This window comes from Gorilla gorilla, chromosome 4 (genome assembly GCF_029281585.2).
Source record: "Gorilla gorilla gorilla isolate KB3781 chromosome 4, NHGRI_mGorGor1-v2.1_pri, whole genome shotgun sequence".
Lineage (NCBI taxonomy): Eukaryota > Metazoa > Chordata > Mammalia > Primates > Hominidae > Gorilla > Gorilla gorilla.
In genome coordinates this window covers 16,703,708-16,713,202 of record NC_073228.2, presented here as the reverse complement: position 1 = coordinate 16,713,202, position 9,495 = coordinate 16,703,708, and the positions used below count along the sequence as shown (strand labels likewise).

Here is a 9,495-nt window from a genome sequence, read left to right as displayed (position 1 = left end):
CTAACGTCTAGATCAGTGGAGAGAAACGCAGATTTAGGACCCTGAGGAGTCTTTTTCACCCGTTTCCCGTCACTCGCTCAGGCGCGCCGAGGGCAGTCCTTGTGGGGGTCCTCGTGGCCAGCCAAGATGGCTGCCCCCGCAGTGAAGGTTGCCCGAGGATGGTCGGGCCTGGCGTTGGGCGTAAGGCGGGCTGTCTTGCAGCTTCCAGGGTGAGAGGGTGGCGGGCAGCGGGGGGGCGCTGCGAGGAAGGAAGGGGGCCACAGGCAGGCCGCGTGGGCCCCTAGAGAGAGCACTGCCCTGGGGGCCGGAGTATCTGGATTCAAGCTTCTAAGTTAGCTGCGTGACCCTGGGCCAATCCGAAGGTTTAGTGACTACCTCTCGACTAAGGAGTCTGGCTGATCTAGGGTTCTAACGCGGAGCTGAAAGTGCGGTTCTGCTAAAGAGCTCAGAGCTGGGATCGCCTGTGAATTGGGATGGGTGTGTAGGCGCCAAGCCCATCCTTACCGTTAGCACTTGACCAGGAGGAGACTTTACCCGCCTGCTTGGGGAATGTCCTCCTACTTGGGACAAGGGCCTGAATTGTTGTGGCTCAGGTTTAGCTCGCGGTCTCCGCGCCGCTCTCCCTCGTCGGCGCGTTGGCAGTCCTGCCTATTGTTAAGTCAAACCTACTCGCTTGTGGAGTCAGCTTTTGCCTGCCTCCTCCTTTTCCCCCCTCCCAGGCTAACTCAGGTGAGATGGAGCCGCTATAGTCCTGAATTCAAGGATCCCTTGATTGACAAGGAATATTACCGCAAGCCTGTGGAGGAGCTAACTGAGGAGGAGAAGTATGATCGGGAGCTCAAGAAGACTCAGCTCATCAAAGCTGCTCCAGCAGGGAAAACAAGTTCTGTGTTTGAAGACCCAGTCATCAGGTTAGATGGAAACAAACACTTGTTACATGAACTGGGATATCCCAGGGAGGGTTTCTGGTGAGGATTCTGTGATACAGCCTTGGAGAGCTAAACGTGTTGCTTTTCTCTTTGAAGTAAATTCACCAACATGATGATGATAGGAGGAAACAAAGTACTGGCCAGATCCCTCATGATTCAGGTAAACAGCACTTCCCTCCTCAGTCATCTTTCTTGCCCCCCTACCCCGTAGCCTTGTACTTGGTACTTTCAGTGTAGCTTAAGAGCAAATGGATTCATGTATCTATTATTCAGATTAACTTCCCTGCATGTGTACGGGCTTTAATGAAGCCCTGTAGGAGTCAACAACTGCCATTCCTTGGTGTTTCGGAAATAAACACACAATTAAAAAAAAAAGGAACAAATAAAAAATAAAACAACTGCCATTCCCCATCTCACCCCCCACCCCCTCCACGCCACAAATCTCAATCCACTCTTTCTGTCCTAGTCTAGCAAAGGGGGAGGCACTTAAAAACTTTGTTTTGGATGTGCTGTGAGAGGAGCTGCATTGCCAGTGCAGAACCAGAGGATGGGAGTAAAGGGCAAGGTACTAGCTTGGCTGGGTAAACCCTTTAGGGAGCCTGGGGCAGCCTCTTCCACCATATTCTTTTGCAGACTCTGGAAGCTGTGAAAAGGAAGCAGTTTGAGAAGTACCATGCCGCTTCTGCAGAGGAACAGGCAACCATCGAACGCAACCCCTACACCATCTTCCATCAAGCACTGAAAAACTGTGAGCCTATGATTGGGCTGGTACCCATCCTCAAGGGAGGCCGTTTCTACCAGGTGAATGAATGGCCAGGGCAAGAAAGCAAGGCCCTCCACATGTGAAACAAGATAGGTGGTGTTTGGGAGTTGGGTCAAGATTGATAGCTTTCTAGCTGGTGCAGTGGGATTGCACCTGTAATCTTAGCACTTTGGGAGCCTAATGCAGGATAGCTTGAGCTCAGGAGTTAAGAGACCAGCAGGGCAACATAGGGAGACCCCGTCTCTACAAAAAAAACAAAAAAATTAGCCAGGTGTGGTGGTGTGCACCTGTGCTCCCAACTACTCAGGAGGCTGAGGTAGGAGGATCACTTGAGTCCAGGAGGTCAAGGCTGCAGTGAGTTATGATTGCGCCCCTGCATTCCAGCCTGGGCAAGAGAGAGAAACCTTGTCTCAGAAAAAAAAAAAAACGGCTGGGCACGGTGGCTCACACCTGTAATCCCAGCACTTTGGGAGGCCGAGGCGGGTGGATTACCTGAGGTGGGGAGTTCGAGATCAACATGGAGAAACCCTGTTTCTACTAAAAATACAAAATTAGCCAGGTGTGGTGGCGCATGCTTGTAATCCCAGCTACTTGGGAGGCTGAAGCAGGAGAATCGCTTGAACCCAGGAGGCGGAGGTTGCAGTGAGCCGAGATCACGCCACTGCACTCCAGCCTGGCAACAGAGCAAGACGCCATCTCAAAAAAAAAAAAAAAAAAAAAAAAAAGAATTGAGACTGTCACGGTCCACTCGTCTGAGTGCTGTAGCGTAAAAATTATAGGCAGAAGGTGGAAGAGAGTGAAGAAGTATCTAAGTGACATCTGGGAGCCCACCTCCCTTCGCCTTCTTCTGTCAAGCATCCTGTGTGTCCTAACCTGTAAAATTCTCATGGTGAGGGACTATTCATATCCTGTCTTTGTATGCCAGTGTTTGGCATAGTGCTTGACCGATAACTGATGCTTCATCAGTGTTTGCTGAACAGTACTAGGTATCTCCTTCATAGCATTTAATTATATTTTATTGTCCTGAGTTTTCTTGTGTTCTCCTTTTTCAATATCAACTGCATGGGGTAGGGACTTCTTCATTATTGTCTGCACTCTCGTGTCTGGCATGGTACTGGCGCATAGTGAGGGCCTGACAAATGATTTTTGGACACGGGGTCTTGTTTTTTGGTTTTCTTTAACTGTTTTTATAGGGTCTTTTTGTTTTTAACTTTTTTTTTTTTTTTTTGAGATGGAATTTCGCTTTTGTTGCCCAGACTGGAGTGCAGTGCCGTAATCTCGGCTCTCGGCTCACTGCAGCCTCCGCCTCCTGGGTTCAAGAGATTCTCCTGTCTCAGCCCCTGCCCACCCCAAGTAGCTGGGATTACAGGTGGCCGCCACCATGCCCAGCTAATTTTTTTGTATTTTTAGTAGAGACAGGGTTTTGCTGTGTCTGAAGACTGAAGGGGTCTTGTTTTTAGGTACCTATGGTCTGAGGTGGATTAGTCACCCCAGCTAATGGGGCTTTTCCTATTTGGTTCTTATAACAACTTGGTAGGACTACCATTTAGGAGGGAAAATGGCCAGTGCTTTTCTTCTTTTTCTTTTTTTTTTTTTTTTTTGAGACGAAGTCTCGCTCTGTTGCCCAGGCTGGAGTGCAGTGGTGCATTCTTGGCTCGCTGCAACCTCCGTCTCCTGGGTTCAAGCATTTCTACCTCAGCCTCCCAAGTAGCTGGGATTACAGGCGCCTGCCACCACGCCCAGCTAATTTTTGCATTTTTAGTAGAGACGAGGTTTCACCACGTTGGCCAGGCTGGTGTCAAAATCCTGACCCCAGGTAATCCGCCTGCCTCAGCCTCCCAAAGTGCTGGAATTACAGGCGTGAGCCATTGCGCCTGGCCTTTTTTTTTTTAATATATGGAGACAGGGTCTTGTTATATTGACCAGGCTGGTCTTGAATTCCTGGGCTCAAGCGATCCTCCTGCCTCAGCCTCCCAAAGTGCTAGGATTACAGGTGTGAACCACAGTGCCGGGAGAGGCCAGTGCTTAATTAGTATTTGCTGAATGAATGCCTCTTATGTCTGCTACACTGGGGTCACCTGAAGGTGAGGGAAGCTCAAAGAAGAAAAGACAGGCCCTTCTCCCCAGGCCTGACCAGGGCTGGTCCAGAGAGAACATGTGGCTACTCCTTAGAATTCAGGGAGGCAGGAGGCCCCAAACCCTGGCAGACTCTTGGACCAACTTGCCTATGTCCTGTCTCACCCAGGTCCCTGTACCCCTACCCGACCGGCGTCGCCGCTTCCTAGCCATGAAGTGGATGATCACTGAGTGCCGGGATAAAAAGCACCAGCGGACACTGATGCCGGAGAAGCTGTCACACAAGCTGCTGGAGGCTTTCCATAACCAGGGCCCCGTGATCAAGAGGAAGCATGACTTGCACAAGATGGCAGAGGCCAACCGTGCCCTGGCCCACTACCGCTGGTGGTAAAGTCTCCAGGAGGAGCCCAGGGCCCTCTGCCGCAAGAAACAGTGTGAGCTACTGCCACGCTGAAAACTACCTGTGGGTTAAGGATGTAGTTCCTTTGTAAGGGTGGGCAGGCCTCATAAGAAAGATGTAGCAGCATATTCACTATCCGTTAATCCTTCTTTCTTTGAGGCTGGAACTTGCTCTCTCTGCCCCCATTTCCTTGTAAAGAGGGAGCACATTGACTTGGGAATTTCCTCCAGGAAACTCAGGGCTGTTTTCTCTTCCCTTAGGTTGGGGTGGACCTTTGGATATATAAAGGAAGCAGTTTTAGCATTAGAAAAGATTTATTAGAAAATTCTCACACTGAACTGGTGTAGCATGTGGTGCAGCATTCAGTGAAACTGGCTGGAGGAAATGGGCTTGTTTCCAGAGTTGTCCTTGTACAAAATGTATAAAAAGCAGTTTCTGGTGTGACTTGTGCTCTGCCTCCACCCCTTGACATCCCAGAGTATCCCACCAGTGGCTATGCTTACCCATTTTACAGATGGGTAAACTGAGGCACCAAGGTAGTAGTTGCACTAACGGTTACACAGTGCAGTGGCTCTTGGGAGTTGCCCTTCTCTGCCTGGCCCTGGTGGGTTGTGGTGGGGAAAGGGGCTCAGGGCAGGACCACGGCATAAGTGGGAAACATCTCACCAGGAGATGGGAAAGTCTAGAAGCGAAGACACTCAAAGTCTGGAAGGGAAAAGTCTTTGGGTGAGGTAGAGACTCCACTGCCAGCTTTAGAGGTGGGTAGAAGAAAGGCCAGTGCTGGTGAGGAAGCCCTGATCTGGAGGCCTAGTCGGAGACTTCGCTGTAGTAATACTTGTGGGCAGCTGGCGTCGTCTTCCAGCCGGCCGCCCGGAACTCAATGATCTCCAGCAGCAGCAGCTGGGCCAGGGAGCTGAGGCCAGTTGGGAGCAGGAAGCCATCCCGGATCAGCACAAAGAGCTCATCCATGCGCTGCCCATTCATTTTCTCCAGCTGCTCCCCAACCCGGTGCAGCTGCAGCACCAAACAGTCCACCTGCAGGGGACAGTGTGGGTAACACAAGTGAACTGGGGCAGTGCCAGCCTCTCACACAGCATTTGCCAAGTGTCAGGTGCTGTGCTTTGCCTTTACACTCGTTCCCTTGCTCCCTCCTTACCATCCAGTGGGTACTTCCACATCTTACACAGAAAGAAATGAGTTCCGGGACTTGCCTGAGGTCCCTCATCTGGCCAGGCTCCACTCAAGCCTGTCTCCAAACCACTTCTTCATCCCACTCTCCTGCCTCCCACACACTGCCTGACCCTGGTTTGGCTTTGGGGCCGTCTGTACCCACAGCTAGCCATGGCTTGCACAGCTGCCATCATAGGTTGGCTTTCTGACTGAGAAGGAAGCTACTGAGCCAGTAGGTTTTGGCTGCTCTCTATTGGATAAATTCCAGACCTGGCAACTTGTCCTATAACTCTGACAGGCCTTAACCACCCCCACAGTCCTGCCCCAGAAGTGACACAGTCCTCAGAGACCTCCGTGAGCAGTGGGCTGACACACGGCTGAGCTGGACTGTCCATCCTGCAGCCTTCTGTGCTTGTGCCAGGGCTGGGGCCACCCACCTCCTCCTCCTTGCTCAAACTGTCTGGCTGGGCCAGCCGGAAGAGGCAGTCATAGACAGGGTTCACCAGGGCCATCATGGGCATGTTGTTCACCTGTGAGGAAGAGGAGAGGTCAGAGCACCAGGCTTAGTGGCCAAGGGGAGCAGTCCAACCTGGGCCTCGGGAAACAGGCCATGTCTGCCTCCCAGGGTGGCTGCCGGGGCCTCACCCTCAGGTAGTCAAAGATGTTGCAGATAAAGGTGACATAGCAGACCCAGCCCTGCAGGGAGCGTGCTCGCAGCTGCTCCCGAGCCTGGTATTCCTGCTGCAGCCGGTTGAGGAGTCCACGCCGGAAGACACTCTGGCCTGCTTGTTTACTCTCTGCCTGTGAGCCAGGGAGAGGAAGGTGAAGGGTGGGGGGCGGTGCCCCTGCAACCCCACCCATCCTATGCCTCTCTCTGTCTTTCAGCTAGACCCTGTGCATCTCTGTCCTGCAGGCCAGGCCTTCTGCCCACTCCTGAAGCACCTTCCTCAAAGCAGCTTCCTTTCCTCTCCCAACCCCCAACCTGAATGATGGCGTAGCACATGCGTCCTGCTTCCTTGCTGAACACACAGTCCTGCAGAGAATGGTCCACAATCACATTGGCCACTTTCTCCAAGTCCACAGCACCCGGATCTAGGGGTAGAGATAGGAGGGGAGTCTAGAGCTGCTGCTTTATCACATTTGTGTCCACCCGCTTCTAAGAATTTGAGATATTTACAGTAGAGCACTCATATGCTTGAAGTGAAAGAGATCAGAAATCATACAGAGGACAGTGGCTCCAGCGGTGCAATTGGTTAGCGCATGGTTCTTATAAGAAATCATGGCCGGGCGCGGTGGCTCATGCCTGTAATCCCAACACTTTGGGAGACCGAGGTGGTTGGATCACCTGGGGTCAGGAGTTTGAGACCAGCCTGGCTAACATGGTGAAACCCCATCTCTACCAAAAATACAAAAATTAGCCAGGTGTGGTGGCTCATGCGTCATCTCATGTCATCCAAGCTACTTGGGAGGCCAGGGCAGGACAATCGCTTGGACCCGGGAGGCGGAGGTTGCAGTGAGCCGAGATCATGCTATTGCACTCCAGCCTGGGCGACAAAGCAAGACTCCGTCTCAAAAAAAAAAAAAAAGAAAAGAAAAATAAATCATACAGAGGGCCTGGTGTGGTGGCTCATGCCTGTAATCCCAGCACTTTGAGAGGCTGAGGCGGGTGGATCACCTGAGGTCAGGATCAGGAGGTCAAGACCAGCCTGGCCAACATGAGGAAACCCCGTCTCTACAAAAATACAAAAAATAAGCTGGGCATGGTGGCGGGCCCCTGTAACCCCAGCTACTTGGGAGGCTGAGGCAGGAAAATTGCTTGAACCTGGGAGACGGAGGTTGCAGTGAGCCAAGATCGTGCCATTGCACTCCAGCTTGGGCAAGAAGAGCGAAACTGTCTCAAAAAAAAAACAAGGGAAAAGAAACCATACAGAGGACAGTAACCATACAAACAAACAGCTTTAGCTGTCTTGTCTTCTGATTGCCCAGTCAGAGAAAATGGGGAGGGTTATGTGGCTAGTAGGGACCAATCAAAGTAAGAATGTAGTTTCTCAGGAAACACATCTTTTCCTGGCACTAGGTTGAGGAAGGAATACTGACCAGGACATGCCTCCAACAGCAATTTCACAAGAAAAAGTGTTCTTACACTACACACATGCAAACCCCCGACAAGAGAGGGCCACACAGGGCCTCCCAACAGGCTCGGCTTGACACATGATGGGTGTTGCTAATTATTAGTTGAAGACAAACCTCTGTAGTGCGTGTTACAGCGGGAAGGCATCAGGCGAGAGCAATTACTATAGCTCCTCTGGCAAACGGAATATTCTCCATCTTCTGTCTCAAAGCAGGCAACTGTGCATTCAAGAGACGGGGCTATGGCAGCACAGAAACCAGCAATTCAAATGTAAGCGCTTCAAGGGCAGGAGCCATGTTCTTTTTTTTATGGTTAAACTTTTTTTTTTTTTTTTTTTGAGACAGGGTCTCGCTCTGTTAGCCAGGCCGGAGTGCAGTGGCAGGATCATGGCTCATGGCACCCTCACCCTCCCAGGCTCAATCAATCCTCCCACCTCAGCATCTTAAGTAGCTGGGACCACAGGTGCGTGCCACTATGCCCGGCTAATTTTTCAAAAAAAAAATTTTTTTTTTTTTTGTAGAGATGGGGTTTACACCATGTTTCCGGGACTGGTCTTGAACTCCTGGACTCAAGCAATCTGCCCACCTTGGCTTTCCAAAGTGCTGGAACTACAGGCATGAGCCACTGCGCCTAGCCCTATGGTTAAACTTTTTAAAAAGTCTTTACAGTCTGAGAGGTGACTGTGATTCATACTCCAAAATAATGGCCTCAATGTAGCTTGTCTTCCAGTTCAAGAATTACGTTGCCGACTCCTATCGTCAGAGAATGAGGGGAGGGGTGGAGGCATTCACCAGGCTCAGCCTCTGGTGCTGCCCACAGGGGCCCTTCTCTGTGGCTCCTGACCCCAGCTCAGGAGGGGTCCCGTGCTCACCTTTGAGTGCTGTCTTCAGCAGCTGCTGGGTCTCTGCATCAAAGGACTGGATTTTATACTCCTCTCTACTGGGCTCCCCCATGACTAGCCAGCCCCGGTAGCTCTTGACTGGGCTGGGAATAAGGACAGCACCTGGGGAGAAGAGGCGAAGGGAGCGGCCTCAGGTGTGGAGCGCAGGGCGGGTTCCGTCCTGCAGGCCCTAGACGAGGCTGACGGCCCTCGGGACAGGGGCTCCTGGGCGGTCCGTGGCGTGCGGTGGTTGGCTGAAGGCCCACCAGGCTTGGCTTCTGGTGGGGACTGGGCATCAGCCAGGCACCTGCTGCTCAGTTTAGAAATCCCTCGCTTGTGGGATTACACAAGAGCGAGAAGCTGAAGCAGGAAAGCGCCCACCCTCCAGTCCCAGCAGGAGGCAGGAGTAGACTGGGGCAGGGTGTGTGCGGGCGGACGTTACAGTTGCTTAAATAAACCGGCCTGACGTTGCTGGCCCAGGAAGATGCCGGGTGAGGGCCAGGCTGGGAACTCCAAGCGGTGCGACTCTGTCCCCAGCAAGTCTCCGAGCCCCTCTCCCCAACCCTCTCTTTCTGGCTTTCGCCGAGTCCTTCGGTCTCAACACCCGCCGCTGCATCCCCCGGATGGGGCCGGCCTGCGTGGGTGGGGACGCAGGCGCCCTGTCCGCCGCCGCCCCTGCCGGGAGCAGCCTGAACTCCCCAGACCCGTGCCAGCTTCTCCCCGGGACAGGCTGGTCGGATCGGCTCCCGAGTGGCAGTAACCCGGCCCTACGCACTCGAGACTCCTAATTCCTGAGCTCCATTCTGGAGCCTTCCTCTTACTGGGGGCCAGGATGATGCGCCCCGGAGAGGTGGCTCCCGCCGGAGGCTCCCCTCTGGCCGTAGGAGGCGCCTTTAGGGTCTCCAGCCCTCGGCCGTTCCCCCGCGCCCGGAACGCCCCTCCCGGAGGCACAGGGCGGGCTGCGGAGCCCACGGCCCAGGGTCCCGCGGGCGGGAGAGGCGGCGTGGGCGCCGGGACCCACCTGCCGGGCCGGTGGCGCGCGCGCGTGCCCGGGGCCGCTCGGCGCCTGGGAGCGCGCAACCAGCGTCCGGCGCTGCGGGCCGCCGTGAGCTCATCTCCTCGCGCGGCGCCGGGGAAGGGTCGGCT

The 9,495-nt window shown here is 53.5% G+C and overlaps 2 protein-coding genes across 11 annotated transcripts; one reads left to right on the top strand and one right to left on the bottom strand.

Moving 5' to 3' along the window:
- The first annotated feature begins 80 nt into the window (after positions 1 to 80).
- On the top strand, positions 81 to 4,612 carry MRPS7 (mitochondrial ribosomal protein S7). The gene is made up of 5 exons (XM_004040992.5): positions 81 to 209; positions 720 to 911; positions 1,026 to 1,089; positions 1,563 to 1,730; positions 3,938 to 4,612. The coding sequence occupies exons 1-5, from the start codon at positions 127 to 129 to the stop codon at positions 4,157 to 4,159; spliced, it is 729 nt and encodes a 242-aa protein (XP_004041040.1). The 5' UTR covers positions 81 to 126; the 3' UTR covers positions 4,160 to 4,612.
- MIF4GD (MIF4G domain containing) lies at positions 4,464 to 9,489 on the bottom strand. 10 transcript variants are annotated; one of them, XM_055388977.2, is made up of 7 exons: positions 9,371 to 9,489; positions 8,341 to 8,472; positions 7,586 to 7,708; positions 6,321 to 6,430; positions 5,984 to 6,139; positions 5,776 to 5,868; positions 4,464 to 5,203 (listed from the first exon to the last, which is right to left on the bottom strand). In XM_055388977.2, the coding sequence occupies exons 1-7, from the start codon at positions 9,462 to 9,464 to the stop codon at positions 4,976 to 4,978; spliced, it is 936 nt and encodes a 311-aa protein (XP_055244952.1). In that variant the 5' UTR covers positions 9,465 to 9,489; the 3' UTR covers positions 4,464 to 4,975. The 10 variants fall into 10 exon arrangements, with proteins under 10 accessions (XP_055244952.1, XP_018882557.2, XP_004041035.1 ...); XM_019027012.4 differs by having other exon boundaries at positions 7,586 to 7,687; XM_004040987.5 differs by lacking the exon at positions 9,371 to 9,489 and adding an exon at positions 9,171 to 9,370.
- Between the last annotated feature and the right edge of the window lie 6 nt (positions 9,490 to 9,495).

Coding starts and splice junctions, on each gene's coding strand:
- MRPS7 (XM_004040992.5), top strand. CDS start 127: ATGGCTGCCCCCGCAGTGAAGGTTGCCCGAGGATGGTCGGGCCTGGCG. Junction 912..1,025: donor TTTGAAGACCCAGTCATCAG/GTTAGATGGAAA, acceptor TTCTCTTTGAAG/TAAATTCACCAACATGATGA. Junction 1,731..3,937: donor AGGGAGGCCGTTTCTACCAG/GTGAATGAATGG, acceptor TGTCTCACCCAG/GTCCCTGTACCCCTACCCGA.
- MIF4GD (XM_055388977.2), bottom strand. CDS start 9,464: ATGAGCTCACGGCGGCCCGCAGCGCCGGACGCTGGTTGCGCGCTCCCA. Junction 7,709..8,340: donor GCTGAAGACAGCACTCAAAG/GTGAGCACGGGA, acceptor GTGCTGCCATAG/CCCCGTCTCTTGAATGCACA. Junction 5,204..5,775: donor GTTTGAGCAAGGAGGAGGAG/GTGGGTGGCCCC, acceptor TGTCCCCTGCAG/GTGGACTGTTTGGTGCTGCA.